We start from the raw sequence: 16,086 nt of genomic DNA, 5'->3' as shown, positions 1-16,086 counted from the left end.
ATATATATCTGTGTACATATATGTATGTAACCGTGGAAGAAGAGAGGTCATGAATTTGAGAGTTAGGGGACAGGATGTGAGAGGAGCTGGAGAGGGGAGGCAGTGGGATAGAAATCATGTGAGTACAGTACTCAACGTATGAAATTCCCCCCGAACAAAAAACACACCAGCCCCTAAAGAGCAGCAAGCAGAAAGAGTGAATATATCATTTATAGTTCATTTGTGCTGATACGAAGTGTAAATCCATGCTTTCTTTGGCTCATCATGTGCGGTAATAAATCATCCAGACAGGCTCAGATCCAATCAGATAACATTCCAAGTTGCTCCTGGCATCTTCAAAAGGTCAGGATTGTTCGGATGCTGATAAAAGTAATACAACAATAAATACTATTTATCTGAATACTTTATCCCAAGTCCACAGGTTGTTCTCCCTTTCCCTTTAGACTTTGATCTAGTCTTTCTTTAGAGACACCTTTTAAAAATCAACATGTACTTTTTATATACAGTAATGGGGTATGTTGTGATATTTTCAGGCATGTACACAATGATCTTTGATCATCTTCACCCCACCCCCTTCTTGCTCCACTCCTCCCTTTAGTAGAAGCCCATGCACCATTTCTTCTATTTTGTCACCTTTCTTCACTCATGCCATTAATAATATTTGTGACAGTGTTAATAGACTGGGGGAAGGGGGGAATTTTATTTTCTGTGACATTTATTCTTTGTTTCCAATCTTATCAGGATGATTGTCATTTAGTCTCCTCTGCTTTATTGACTCCTCCTCCTTTCTGTCGTGTCTTTTAAGTTCTTTGCCCCATTTTTTTCCCTAAATATCACTATTCTTTTTTTTTTTTTGAGACAGGGTTTCTCTGTGTAGCCCTGGCTGTCCCGGAACTTACTCTGTAAACCAGGCTGGCCTCCAACTCAGAAATTCGCCTGCCTCTGCCTCCCAAGTGCTGGGATTAAAGGTGTGTGCCACCACGCCTGGCAAATATCACTATTCTTGGTGTTCACTCTTTGCTTCTATTAATAAAGGCTGTAACTTAACTAAAATAACTAATCCCAGTCTTACATAGTCCCCAGCCTCTAGGAAGCCCTCATTCTGAGGACCACTATAGATTAATACCTAGGAAGCAATCCTGAGATGCGCAGTGCAGCTAACAGGAGCCCCAGCACAAGGCAAGCCAATGAGAGTTGAAGTGCTCGTGTGTACCTGATTCCTGCCTCTCTCTGCTCTTATCTCAGCAGTTGCACAGGGCTCTGACCACGAATGCTCTTTGTCAAACCACAGAAAACAATTCTAGACGTGGGCACACTGGACCAGGGAACCTCCGTTCGTTGCACTATAGAAATCTTTCCTTCTAGGGAATAACTGACGTGAATTAACAATTGTTTGTGAGAGGGAATTCATCTATCAGCTTATGCCACTACTGTATACAACATAGTATACAACACTGTGTACTGCGGAAAATCAAGCTTTTCTTTTTCTTTTTTTCTCCAATGGCAGTTGTTTAATCTGTTAAGCACATCTAGCAATTTTGATGTAGTCAAAAGACACCTGGTTGGTTGTTAGAGTAAATAAAAACCATAAAGGTTGGGGCTTGAAAGATGGCTCACTGGTTAGGAGCATTTGATGCTCTTGCAGAGAACCCAGGTTTAGTTACCAGCACCCACAACAGATGGCTCACAAATGCCTGTAGTTTTGCTTCCAGGGGGTGTGACATCCTATCTTGGCTTCCTCAGGCACCTACCTGCTGCTCATGGTGCACATAAACACACACAGAGCTAACACATAAGATAAAAAGTCATGAACAAAAATCACAAAGGAGTTTTAGTGCACCGAGTTATCAACAGTTTACCTTTTTCCTTGGTTCATCAGGTCAATTGCGTCATTGATGCTGTCGAAAGGTAGGGCATGGGTCACCAGTGAGTCCAGATCGAATTTCTTATTCTTGTAGTCAGTGACCAGGTTTGGGACAGAGTCTACACTTTTCCAACCTGTGATTTGGGCACAGTGTCATTTAAAGAAAGGCATGCCATTCGACATACAGGAGTAGTTTAATTTTTCTCTTTTAAAGACATTTTTATGGCATTCCTATAATAATGTACTTTGATAATATCTACTGATTCCTAAATATTCTCTCTTGTCACCTGTCCCACCCTCGTGCTGGTCCCCTTTAGTTTAATGTCTTTGCTTTGTTTACTTAATCTAGATAAGCGTGATTGTTGAAGAGGTGAAATTATTAGGTTAGATTTGGGTTGCTTTAAATATACCAAGCTTTGCTCTATCTGAATTTTATGAATTTGTTATATTTAAACGTTTTCCTTTGCCAGGTAATGGTGGTGCATTCCTTTAATTCTCGCACTTGGGAGGCAGAGGCAGGAGGATCTCTGGGTCTGAGGCTAGCCTGGGCTACAGAGTGAGTTCCAAGACAGCCAGGGCTATAAAGATAAGCCGACTCAAAAAAAAATGTTTTTCTTCATAAGAAAAATTCAAGATTATTATCCACTCTAGCTATGAAATTGTCTTAATTAGACCAAAGTTTCTCTTTTGTTACTCTCAGTTGATTGATTCATTTCAATACCACTTGAAAATTTTTTTCCTTTTCTTTTGCCATGGTTCTTGTTATGCAGCTCAGGTAGGTCTTGAATTCACTATATGAAGCCTTGTCTCAAACTTGTGATCTATCTGCCTCATCCTCTTGAATGCTGGGATTATAGGCTTGCATCACTAAGCTCAGCTACTTAAACTGAATTTCAATTTGTAAATTATAGTCATATTTCCACATAAACTTCATTGACTTTTCAAATACTGGACTAGGTTTTGTATACTCAATATTTATACAAATTATTTTTGTTTCAAAATTTAATAATTTTATAATTTCATACTATAGTAAAGAAATTAAAAACTATGAAGAAAGAAACTGACCGCCGAAGAATGTTCCATTTACAGAACGGCCCAATATAACATCCACGGTGGATATAGTCATTTCGTCAACTTTTGCTCCGACCACAGTGCATGACCCCCAGCCTATTGCAGTGCAGTCCACAGCTGCTTTCTGCAATGTCAAAGAAAAGATTATCTGGGCAAGCAGAGAATAGACATGACCTCTAGTGTGACTATATACAATGCGCCAGGGACCGTTTGTACCATGTTGTCAGTTACACAATAGGCTCAAGTTCAGGACATCATCACATCATTTAATGAACTGTGAGGCTCTAGTGTTCCGTGACGTATAAAATGTATAAAACGTACAAAATCATTCTTAGTACATCAAAAAGGTATTGAAAGGATATGGGACACATTTTACCCTATACAAACACCGTCGTTTGGCTGAAACTTCAATGTATAGCATGGATACTGAGAAACATGACCATAGAATTAAGAAGGATCTGTAATAGTTTGGCAATCTACCATAAACATTTACTAAAATATGAGACATTCCCAAATTCCAGGGACTTGTGATGAGAATATTGAAAAGTATGAAGAGAGAGCTAGTAAGTGATTCTGTAGTGCCTGCAAAGGAGGCACATACTGAATACTTAGATCCCAGAGTACGATAAAGATGGAGAAATGCTACTTAAAACTGGGCAAAGACACAGAAAATAACACTTTGTTTCCCTACCCTTTTTAGCCAACAGTTAAGATGTATCCTGCCTGCTATGCCTACACTTGCTGAGATTGTGAGGCCATGGATTTGAGCTTTAATTGCTGAGCCACCATGTGGAAGAATAGCCCAAGAGAATTGGCTAGACATAAGGGAATCATTGACTGAGAGAGAGAGCTGCTGTGTTAGCCAGCTGTAAGTCTGGGGCTGATGGAAAAATGCTAAGAATTGAAAATGTAAGTTTCAGTGTGGAAGGCCATTCCACGTAGAAACCGTAAGCCAAACATAATCATTTTGACTGATACAGGGGACAGGAATAGACCTGGTTGGCACCACACTGTTGAGCACGGAGGAAGACTTAGTTGTTCTCTTCCTGGAAGGTGACACATTCTAGAAAAGTAGAATGTGCTTTGAAGTATGTATGTATGCATGCATGTATGTATGTTTATCTATCTATCTGTCTGTCTGTCTGTCTGTCTGTCTATCTATCTATCTATCTATCTATCTATCTATCTATCTATCTATTTATTTTCAAGACAGGGTTTCTCTGTGTAGCCCTGGCTGTCCCGGAACTTACTCTGTAGATCAGGCTGGCTTTGAACTCAGAAATCCGCCTGCCTCTGCCTCCCAAGTGCTGAGATTAAAGGCATATGCCACCACTGCCCTGCTGAAAATTTTTTTTTTAAGATTTATTTATTTATTATATGTAAGTATACTGTAGCTGTCTTCAGACTCTCCAGAAGAGGGAGTCAGATCTTGTTACGGATGGTTATGAGCCACCATGTGATTGCTGGGATTTGAACTCCAGACCTTCGGAAGAGCAGTCAGGTGCTCTTACCCACTGAGCCATCTCACCAGCCCTGAAATTTTTATTTTAATGTGTATTTATTTCCTATTTTGAGAATTCCTAATATTTGAAAATCAACTCAAAGCTAGAGATGGTGGTACATACATAGTCCCTGCCCTTGGGAGTCTGAGGCAGGAGGATCCCAAGTTCCAGGACAGCTACATGTAAGACTCTATAAAACCAAACCAAAACCAAGCCAAACCAAAACCATCAAATCATCAAACCAAACCAAACAACACCCCCCAAACAAACCAAACCAAACTAAACCAAAACAACAGCAAAAACACCCCCAACACTCCCCCCCCCCCAACCCAGCAATGACAGCAGAACCACACCCCCCTCCAAACTACAAAACTTGAATAGTAAGAAAGAGAAATTAACCCTTCCATGTCCCTGGCTGTCCTGGTCCCTACTATTTAGATCAGGTTGCTCTTGAATTTACAAAGTCCTGCCTACTTCTGTTGCCTAAGTGCTGGGATTAACGGCATGTGGCATCGTGCTTAGTCTTATTTTCTGTGTATTTTATATGACAGACCATTTTTATCTTTAATAAAAGATATGCACACTTTTATCTTTAATAAAAGATTCACACTACTTCGAGAGACCCGTGGGGCAGAAAAGAGTCTGTGGGTGTCACTTTTCACTTTAAAGTAGCTGCTTACGGGAACCCTTTACACACTGTTGTTCCTAAGGAGAGTGATTGAGGAAGACTCTTGGACTTCAGCCTCCACATGCACATGCGTATACATGTGCACCCACATACATGAAAACATGCATACATACATACATACATACATGTAAGCATATCACATGCCCATGAGAACATGGAAACAACTATGGCCATGTTTTAAAGGCCTTTCCTGCTGCTATGTTTGCCTTTCTGACCTTTCCTCCAGTTCAGCAGTTCAGCTCTGTGATAGTAAATTGGTCCAAGTGGGGACTGTATGAAAACACAGGGTTTTAGTGACTAGACAGATGACTCTTGATAACAATTAGTTTTGGCTGCATGTATTGGTACATATTTTAATCCCAATACTTGAGAAGCAGAGGCAGGCAGATCTCTGTGAGTTCAAGGCCAATATAGTCTATACAGTGAGTTCCATGACATTGGGGCTACACAGTGAGACCCTGTCTCAAACAAAGAATGATTTTGTTTGAATTGACAAAACATTAGAAACTTGCTAATGTTATACAACGTTTAAACTCTTCTGTTAGGTTCTTTAGGCTGCTTCAGAAAATTAGAGGAAATATAGATCATTATACCTATAGATAATTATATCTATAATTAGAAGTTGCTTTATAATCCCCATTTTTTCTTTTTTTAGGTATGGGAGTTTTTGGCTGAAGACTATCTCATCTTTCAAGATAGATAAATCTATGTTGTTTCATCTTTATTCTAGTGTAATTCTAATTCATAATTTAAAATACCCATAAGTCAGGTAGTAATAAAACATGGTAAGAGTTAACAAGTTAAAATTAACATGCTCTATTAACTGACTTATATCACTGTTTTCTATTTGAAACAACAACAACAACAACAACCAAAAGCAACAGTGAAATCCCCCCAAAACTGTGGCACGGAGCTCTGCTCAGGCACACGTCCTGGAGTGTGGCTCAGACATTGATCCTCTACAAAACAACAAAATAATAGCAAACAACAGAAACTTGCAAGAAGTCTGTGCTTGACAGTTATATGTTATCTTGACACAAGCTAAAATCACCCGAGAGCCAGGAATCTCAAGTAAGAAAATGCCCTCATAAGATCAGCTGTAGGCAAGACTTGTAGGGCACCTTCTAATAGCTGATTGACAGGGGAGGGCCCAGCCCGTTGTGCGTGGTGCCATCCTTGGGTTGGTAGTCTTTAGTTCTATAAGAAAGCAGGCTGAGCAAGCCATGGGGAGCAATCCAAGGAGCAGCACCCCTCCATGGCCTCTGCCTCCTAGAGCTCCTGTCTCCAGGCTCTTATCTTCTTTGAGTTCCTGGCCTGGCTTCCTTCAATGATGGATTAAAGTGTGGAATTGTAAGCCAAATAAATTCCTCCCCATGGTGTTTGGTCATAGTGTTTCATCACAGCATAGAAACTAATTAAGACAAAGTCTAGTGCCAGTCATCATAAACAAACACCAAGGCAGGCAGCTGCTTTTCATTGTAAAATGAGCTGTGGGAAGTGAAGAATGGATGTGAAGCACTGCAGGGTGCAGGGTGGGAAGCTCAGAACACAGGGCACAGCAAGGGTTATGAGTCCTGAATGCTGCTGCCCTCAGCAGCCAATGCTTACCAGCTTTTCCAACCTACTAGGTGCTGTCAGGAGGTTTGTGTGTGGCCTGTGATTGCTTCCTTCCTGGACTTCACTCTCTTCCAGAGAATGCCCTAGTCAGGTAAGACCCAGGGAAGGGAACACCAGAAAGTCTTTTTCTTTATAGCTTTTACTCTTTTTAACCATCTCTAAGAGGAGGTTTAGTAACCAGGCTGCATGACAGTGTCACTCAAAAGGGAAAACAACATCACAGCTGCTTCCCGCTCACAGTGAAACAGGAAGAATCAAGGCAGAGAACTAAGGTCATTTCATCCCAAAACAAACAAACAAACAAACAATAAAATTAGCATCTTGAGTAAATACAAACTAGTATTATTCACCAAAGAAAAAAGTTGGGCAGCACAAGTGGAGACTACAGAGACCTGTCTGCAACATGAGGCCTTTCGTTTTTGATTTGACACAGTGGGAAAGTTCTCTAAGTAAAAATAAAGGATCCCCCAAGTTATCCATTACCAATAAACAGTTCGAACCATCATGAAAAAAAAAAAAATCGGAAACTTATTTTGTGCCCAAGAAGAGATCTCAGGAGAGCGAACATGTGGCAGCAAACGGTATGGCTGCCATCTTGGAGGGCTGAACGCACAGAGCATGCGATTGGGGACGGGCTGTGACTCAGACTTGGTCTGACTGTGCCTCTGAGGGTGTCATGCCGGGGTCTTCTGTGTGCTGATAACTGGCAGGATCTTGAGAGAAGCTTCTGTTGTGGGAAATAATAAAAAGGAGCCTGCCAACTCCCTGGTGGGGCTCCTGCTTCTCTCAGCCAACCAGCAGGCACTCCTGCTGGCAACTCACTTGAGCTAGCCCTCATCCCCTGCCCCCCAGCATCCCAGGTGTCCTCAACTCTGGCTCCTTTGTCCCTGGAGCCACTAGTTTCCTCTCCGACATAAACTCCTGTAATTGGCGGTCCCACATTCCAGTAACCAAGTAAATTAAAACTCTTAAAGCTTAATTAACCAATCAGATCTATGCATCAATAACATCACAATTTACAAGATGCCAATGCAATAATTTCAGAGCCAACAGATAATGATAAAAGCTTTATCCCACTATTTCTAACCTTGTGAAATCATAGCTACTTGTGGCTGGTAAATGCCATGCAGGTACACGTCCGAAGTCATCTTGGTTCTTCTCTACCCTCTGGGATGCTCCCTCTCTCTGCAACTCTTAGTTCTGCCCCCTTTTCCCTGTCCAATCACAGACCTCCTCTGCACTAATGTAATCGGACAGGGAAAATCCTGCAACGGGCCTCCCAACGGGCCTCCCACACACTATCCCACCATCAGCCCCATTCAGGTGATGCAGATGAGATTTTCAGCTTCCAAAATGTAAGCAAAATAACTCTCTTCTTCTAATAAGCCCCCCAAACACAGGTAGTTCATGACACTAACATGAAGCAAACCAGTAGAAACCACATCAGTGAGCTTTGATGGAAAGTTAGCATGGCTGAGGGAGTGGGTGGTGACCTACATCTGACAGGTCTTTTCTGTCTGCCTTTGAAAATATTAACATTAAGAAGGACATCTGCTGTAAACATGCCCCACTTTCCCTTATTATTTGGTGATTAAAGAACATGTTAGAAGTAAGAAGCAAGGACTGGGGATGGGGAGAGAAATCCACATACCAAGGTCTGAGCTGCTCCTGCACAGTCAAAGGAGAAATCCACCCCTCCATCGGTCAATTCAATGATGGCATCCTGGACAGGGTTGTCTAGCTCTCTGGGATTAAGGCAGTCAGTGGCTCCCAGGGCCTTGGCTTTTGGAAACTTCTCACTGTTGATGTCAATAGCTATGATTCTGGAAGCACCTGCTATTTTACACCCAATTATGGCAGAAAGACCGACACACCCCAGGCCAAAGACAGCACAAGTGGAACCGGGGGTGACCTGTAGGCAGGAGAAGTACAGAGTGACTTAAGGTTGCTGATCTGAGCTTTGTCTTTTATGAGGGAGGGCGAGATGAGGACCCAGACATGGAACCAAATTAAAAAAAGAATGCTTGTTATAAAGCTCTGATGTATCCAGTGGTGACAGTCCGCCAGTATGAACACAGATGCTTTCCTACCAAAATTAGCAGAATGACTCAAGGGCCATTCATATCGCAGTTCAGAAGGAGCAAGCCCAAGTGGAAAAAAATTCTATTTCACCTTTCTCTTCAATGATGTCAAAAAACAATTTAAAAGTCCACACAATCTCAAAGGAGTTTTCCCTCCGTTGAAATCAAAGACATCTATATTTCTCTCTCTCTTTCTCTCTCTCTCCTCTGCCTCCCTCTCTCTCCCACTCTTTCTCTCCCTCTCTTTTAGACCAGATTTCTCTGTATAGTCCCACTGTTCTGTAAGTTAATCAGTAGACCAGCCTGATAAATAGACAGACAGGCAGACAGACAGACAGATGTAGACTGATAGGCTGACATATATCTAATGTGTTGAGTAAAGTCTGCAGAGAGAGATGGGTCTTCGTCCCTGCAATGCTTCAGGGATGCCTGGGAGATCTTTTATTTTCTTTTTACCATCTTGTCTATTTGACTGTAACCTAGTTAGCCTTAAAAGAGTATTCAAGGGCTGAAGAGATGGCTCAGTGGTTAAGAGCACTGACTGCTCTTCCAGAGGTCCTGAGTTCAATTCCCAGCAACCACATGGTGGTTTCACAACCATTTATAATGGGATCTGTTGCCCTCTCCTGGTGTGTCTGAAGACAGCTACAGTGTACTCATATAAACAAAACAAACAAACAAACAAAAAGAGTATTTAAAATCTAATAGGATCCCAGGAACATATCTTATAAGAATATACTCTCTTAAAATCACAAAGGGATGGGAAATTGGTAAATTATTATTGACTGAGGGAGAATAATCTATAGAATCAGTGAGAAAGCAGGGTGACAAAATGGTGGGGATTCTCCATTTGCTGTGTCCCCACGTAAGCATTCATATTCAGGGGTCATGTTTAAATGGGATTTATATAAATGGGATTTATATAAATTTATATAAATATAAATATGTAGCTTACTAAGTCAGTGTTTTATATATGCAACATAACTTAATATGCTCATATCTATTACTATTATTATTGAGAGATATCTAATAGTACACATAAAATCACAGAGGTTAAGTTAGAGATGTAGTTCAATGGTACAGCACTTTCCTAGCAGGTGCGGGGCCTGGGGTTCAATCCTGAGTACATATAAAAAGATAATCACAGAGGTGGTAAATGATCTAGGTAATTATGGTAGCAATAAGCAACGCAGCCAGAATGTGCAGGCAGTCCTAACTCCTTTACACAGCATTGTCTCCCAGTAACCTTTGTTTGTAGACAGCCTAGCATTTAAGTGTACCTTGGCAGTATTGATGGCAGCCCCGTAGCCTGATGAGAACCCACATCCAATCAGACACACTCTCTCCAAGTTTGCCTCATCATCAATTCTGGCAAGATTGGCCTCTGAAATCACAGTGTACTGAGAGAACGAACTGACTCCCATGAAATGGTAAATTGATCTTCCTTTGCAGGTAAACCTGCTGGTTTTGTCTTCCATGAGCTCCTGATCAATAGTGGGATACTTAAAGTTTCTAGAAAAAAAAAAGCACACAATGAAGAAGATATATCGGATGTCATATATTTGTCAAGAAAGTTTTATGGAGTCGATAGGAAAGGTTGGGAAAATAATTTGATCTTTTTTCCACCCATACATAGTATTTCTGAGTTATGTTAGTGTCAATACCAACACACCTCTGTTGAGTGCTTTCTGTATGTTAGGAGCTCTCTTAAGGGCTATGTTATTAATTCATTTTTTTCTGATAGAAAGCTCAAATAAAACTAAAAATGACCCTCTAGATGCTTACTGTCCAGCATCATTAACTGTCAAGTTCTGGCCAGTCACCTGCCACCCTTCTCCTATATCACACTATTTCTCTCTACTGAAATGTTTACATGTTTCTCAAGGCTTCCTTTAAATTGGCATTGTGCATTTATTAAGGCTGGAGCCATCAGTCCCGTAGTTTCCCTCCTCATGAGTGTTGCTGGGGATTCTACTGAAATCTGGGTTAACGCGCCTCTGTTCCAGCACTGCCTCTTAAATCGGAAAGTTTTAATGAAATGTCTGATTCAGGTCTCACATTTTTTGGGGGGAATACTTCAAAGTTGCTGTAATATACCTAGAGGGGGTCACTGTATCTGATTCTATCTTTCTTTCTTTCTTTCTTTCTTTCTTTCTTTCTTTCTTTCTTTCTTTCTTTCTTTTTCTTTTTTTATATGCTATTAGAATTCATGGCCACTGTCTAAACCCATCATTTCATTAAAGGTTTGTAAAAGAATATAGTCTTAATTCAACCCTGAAAACTGACATTAGTATCTTCTTGTAGATGGAGAAACAGAGGCACAGATATGAGCAATATGGTTTTAACTTATTTGTATAAAAGATTTGCTTGTTATGTATGTGTGTGAGTTTATATGCACCACATGTGTAGATGTTCACAGAGGCCAGAAGAAGACATTGGATCTCTTGGAGTTGGAGTTACAGGTGGTGCTGCACTCCTACATAGGTGCCTGTAACTGAATTCAAGTCCTCTGCAAGAGTAGTGAGCACTTTAACTGCAGAGCTCTCCAGTCCAGGTTTTAACTTCTTAAAGAACAAGCTTCAATCAGCATTCAGGACAAAAGCATCTTTCTATGGTGTCAATAAAATCAGTCTGAGGTGATTAAGATCCATCTTGTTGAGCCCCAGTGTTTGTATTAAAAACCTGTTTTGGGGTCCTGAAGTTATATGGCCCTGGAGTAAATTAATACGTCTTTCTATATTCTTTCTCACTCCCCTAGAAGTAGATGTGATTTTATCTTGGAATTTATCACTCCAGTGTTGTGTTCTACTTTTGTTACATATACATGTAACCATAAACTCTGGTACTGTCTTCCTGTGCCATACCATATAGTATGTACTTCAGCATCTTGCTTCTTTCCTTTAGTGTAAAATTAGGCTACTGTATATATTATAAGTCTAGCTACTTTCATTTATGTTAGTCCATTGTGTTCCTGTATAGCAGTGGATCAGCCTATTTTTCCATTGAAGGACACTCCTGTGGGTTTTGATGGCTCTCATAAGCCATGTGTATTTGGAACAGTGTCTTATAGGCACATGGAAGCAGCATTAGTAAGTGGAAGGCTCTCATCCCTTCACCTCCATTTCTGTTTGGCCAGTGTGTTCCAGACATGCGTGTCTCCTGATTCTCTCATGAACAGTGAAGGGAGCTTACCGGAGTTTCCCACAGAGGTTTGTGAGCGGGTTCAGACAGAGCTTGCACCTCTTACACTGTGGTGCAAAGAATGGGATTACTTTGTCACCTACAAAGAAAGGCCACATGTTAGGTAGCACCTAAGATGTAGTTACAGTTTCTAGAAGTACAGCTAGCTTATGAGTCAGTGGTAGAGAACTCCCAAGGTCTCCGGCTTGATTCCCAGTCCTCAAAAACTTTCTCTCAGATAAACCAGTGGAAAACATTTGTTTTTTCATAGTATACATTTTATATTCAACAAAAATGTATAAGTAGCAAAAATATTTTGTTTCAGCAAGCTAGAAGATTGTGGATGTTTTCTTTTTTAATCTGCTAGGCAGCCAGGTCGCCTGAACTGGCATGTGTGCTGCTTCCCCCTTAAGCCTCCTGCAAGCCTTCACTCTTTACACAACCGTAAAATAACTTTCCATTCCACACGGAAGAAGTATTTGTGAACCACAGAAGCAGCAGTGTGTATTAACCACAGAGCTTTGCTTTATAGGACAATTTCTCTGTTCATGTAAATAAAGTGGCCATACTTTTAGGGTTTTATTAAGCTATTCTGTTTTCAAATATTCTACTTCCTTGTTACATGGTGACAGATTGTGTCAATGCCCCTTTGGGAAAGATAAATGATGTAAGCAAAGCAGAAAAGCCCAGTCACAGCACAAAAAAAAGCAAGGACAAAGGCAGCTGTCAGGAGCTATCACAGAAAAGGCGAAGACTGTCAATGTCACTGAAATCGGAAGGTGAAATACCTGGCTTGAAGTTGGTCACTCCTGGCCCAACACTTTCTACAATTCCTGCACACTCATGGCCAAGGACTACTGGGAAGAGAGCTTTCTTCTTAGGATTGGTGGCGTTGATGTCAGTAGGGCACACACACGTGGCGATTACCTACAAAGCAAGACAGACCTGAGTTGTGGTTCTGCAGTGTATTCTCAGGTCCAGTGTTATCCTGAATCATTACAGCAATCCTAGAAGTCAGTAAAAAAATTACATTTTAAGGGAACGATAGGGCATACAAAATGGGCATACAAAAATGCATTCTTTTCTTCCTAGAATCCAGTTTAATTTTCCAATTTTCACTGTTTCTGGAAAAAAGAAATCACAGGGTTGGTAAACCCATTTTTTTTTTTTTGTCTAGGAGACAAAACAATCAAAGGTAAAAGAGACAGGAGACTAGACACCAGGCAGTGGTGAGGACATACACAGGTCTACATGGCTTCTTCTGCTGTGCGGCGACTGCATGAACTGTACTAGAGGAAATAGACCTTCTGTGGTTAAAAGAAACTAAATTACTCTTCAACTTGTCCCAATGTGATTCTTCAGATTTGTCCATGAGGCTTCATCCCGCATCCTCACACACAGACCTGTGATGGGTTGGTCCAAAGGAAAAATGAATAACAGTGGATTTGCTGTTAATGGTTCTGCTCTACTCTTCCCTACTGACCCATCCCTAATCCCTCCTCTTGGCACACATGGCCCTATGTGGCCTGCCTGGGGAGGCTCTCCAAATTCTCAAGCTCCTTTCCTTAGGGCTCTCCCTCTCCCCTACCCCTCTGTCCCTTTTCCCCTTCCCCTCTTCCTCTTCCCCCCTTTTCCTCTAACATTTCCCCATAATTAGCATTTGGAAAATAAAAAGAAAACCTAACTAATTCTAATGCAAAGCAAAGTACTTCGCTAATACTTAAGGCTGGTATCAAGTGTAAAACAGTTGAATTAGATTCAAACCCACTGCAAAATAAATAAACAAATAAAAAAGAGTGATAATACCTCTTTTAAAATCTGGATCTAAAAATATAGCCGACCACAGGGGACAAAGTTCCGAGCCATGTCTGTACTGCCCAGCTAAAGTCCCCACTCACCTGAATCCGAACCTCACGAGCTTTAGGAGGGGACACTTCAATTTCTTCAATGCAAAGGGGACTGCCAGTTTGCCAGGCAATGGCTGCCTTGCATTTGATAACCTGAAGGAGAGAAGATGGAGAGGGGATAAGGTGGGGGGCTGAAGGTGAGGGAAGCGAGGGAGAGAGGGGAAGAGAGAAAGGTTTTGTTTTCTTTTTTCAAAAAAGGACAATGTCGTAATTACATAAAAAAAAGAGAGGTTTGTAACTAGTTGCATATATACTTACATTATTTTCAGGAGAAGAGATCTTCACAAAAATTAATGTCTATGTTATAACAATTGTATTTTTTATATTTTGAGAAACACATATATGAAAAATTACCCCAATTCTATTCCTACATATTTATCTCCATAACAAAGGAGAGATAATTATAAGGCCTAAGGTTTTGGTAGGTGGCCAAGGGCTTTTGTAATCAGCTCGGAATTACCTGAGCTGAGGTTGGTAGGTGTGGTACTTATGTGGTCTTTGGACCAGCAGGTATTTCTATCACTCTAGAGTTGCTAGAGAAGAAATTCCCATCCTAAATCCACTAACACGATCAACTAAGGTCTCCAGATGGTAAAACATCTGGGAAGTGAGGCTTACACAATCAGTTTATTAGCAGATCGTAAATTAAATAAAAACTGTTCTCTTTGTAAGAATTGAGTAAAAGTGCATTAAAAATTAAACATCTGGGCTGGTGAGATGGCTCAGTGGGTAAGAGCACCCAACTGCTCTTCCGAAGGTCTGGAGTTCAAATCCCAGCAACCACATGGTGGCTCACAACCATCCATAAAAAGATCTGAAGACAGCTACAGTGTACTTACATATAATAAATAAATAAATAAAGCTTTAAAAAAAAATTAAACATCTAAGATTTTATAATTAATTCCTACGTTATGTTTTCAGTCTAAAATGACATTTTTAATTTCAAACTTAAGTAAAGTTGAAAGTTGAAAGGAAGTCTATACTCCCTTGTCCTGACTACTACCCAACTACTGTGGTAAATTTCTTTGGCCATTTGAGTACTTGCTTCTCAGTTCTTATTAGGCAGTAGTTAATTATGGCTTAAATGGGTATTTTTATATTACAAATGCTGTGTATATTCATTACTAGGGACTTTGAAATGGAAGACACCCCCCCACCCCCCATTCGTTTCTCACTTTCTCCTTACACCGAAACCCTTGGCGGGTCCTCACCTGGAGTCACATACATGGCATTCACAAACTACGTTTCCCATCCGTTCACATGCCCTAAATACATTCTCTGCATGGATGGTTAGAGCGTAGGTAACTCACTTTCTCCAGCCTCCCTTTCCCCCACCCACTTTAAATCCTGTGGGATGCCCTGGACACTTGGATAATTCAGAGTTGTTTTTCCTTAGAGCGGATTCTAGCTCAGGGACTGCTCCAATCTCTTCAGTTGACTTCAGTCGTTGTGTTTCGAGTGTAACCTGGAAGAAAGCAGCAGCCGAATGCTGATGGAGATTATTTACTTACTTTCCCCTGGGTGCCCATTTTCCTTGCCGAGCTTGCTTTGGAAGTGTTTTTCTGACTCTGACCTTTCACCTCTACCCAGCATGCTCTGCGTCCTGTGCTGGAGACTCTGGAGAAATAGCATTGTTGCTGGCTGCTTCTCCAATCACAGCCCTGCCTGTCCTGTGCTGTGACATTTGTACGGTCATAGTTCATCTACAAACCTATCACTCCCAACTGCCACCAGATGTTTTTTTTTATTAGTACTTTTATTACAATATATCAACTAGACAAAGTGCATTAATTGCGTAAGGCTGAGTTACAAATAACTCCTAAGCAAAGGTCGTCTCAGTTGTTCGGGAACGTCTCTCCTACCCATTCTTTTGATTCTGTTTTACACCCTGATAATAATTTCCTTGCACATTTGTGGTTTTGATACATATTTGTGTTTGTCAGAGCAACTCATGTTTACAGAATGACTGACCTCTGAGAGACTGGATGCAGAAACGTATGCTTACAGCCACCAGACTTGAATTTGATACTGTGGAGGTTTGTAAGGCTATGTCATTCTTTATGACCTTTGTTCCTCTGACAATCACGGAGGATAAGCACTTTGGTGTCTGAAGTCAGGCCACACAGTTTATAAATGAATTAATGAGATATTATTAAGATCATCATTATGTGACTTT

At 40.8% G+C, this 16,086-nt stretch overlaps 1 protein-coding gene across 1 annotated transcript; it reads right to left on the bottom strand.

The window, feature by feature from the left end:
- Window positions 1–201: 201 nt before the first annotated feature.
- On the bottom strand, window positions 202–15,527 carry Adh4 (alcohol dehydrogenase 4 (class II), pi polypeptide). The gene is made up of 9 exons (XM_021196365.2): window positions 15,422–15,527; window positions 13,902–14,003; window positions 12,792–12,930; window positions 12,016–12,103; window positions 10,104–10,335; window positions 8,394–8,654; window positions 2,930–3,059; window positions 1,860–1,998; window positions 202–360 (listed from the first exon to the last, which is right to left on the bottom strand). The coding sequence occupies exons 1-9, from the start codon at window positions 15,437–15,439 to the stop codon at window positions 336–338; spliced, it is 1,134 nt and encodes a 377-aa protein (XP_021052024.1). The 5' UTR covers window positions 15,440–15,527; the 3' UTR covers window positions 202–335.
- Between the last annotated feature and the right edge of the window lie 559 nt (window positions 15,528–16,086).

Source organism: Mus pahari, chromosome 4, assembly GCF_900095145.1.
Source record: "Mus pahari chromosome 4, PAHARI_EIJ_v1.1, whole genome shotgun sequence".
NCBI lineage: Eukaryota > Metazoa > Chordata > Mammalia > Rodentia > Muridae > Mus > Mus pahari.
This window is presented reverse-complemented; position numbering and strand designations above follow the sequence as displayed.

What these genes read in the sequence shown, in the direction of transcription:
- Adh4 (XM_021196365.2), bottom strand. An exon ending in CTCGTGAGGTTCGGATTCAG is followed by an intron (nt 12,931 to 13,901) that starts GTGAGTGGGGAC and finishes CTTGCTTTGTAG; the next exon opens with GTAATCGCCACGTGTGTGTG. An exon ending in AACCTCTGTGGGAAACTCCG is followed by an intron (nt 10,336 to 12,015) that starts GTAAGCTCCCTT and finishes TTTTTTTTCTAG; the next exon opens with AAACTTTAAGTATCCCACTA.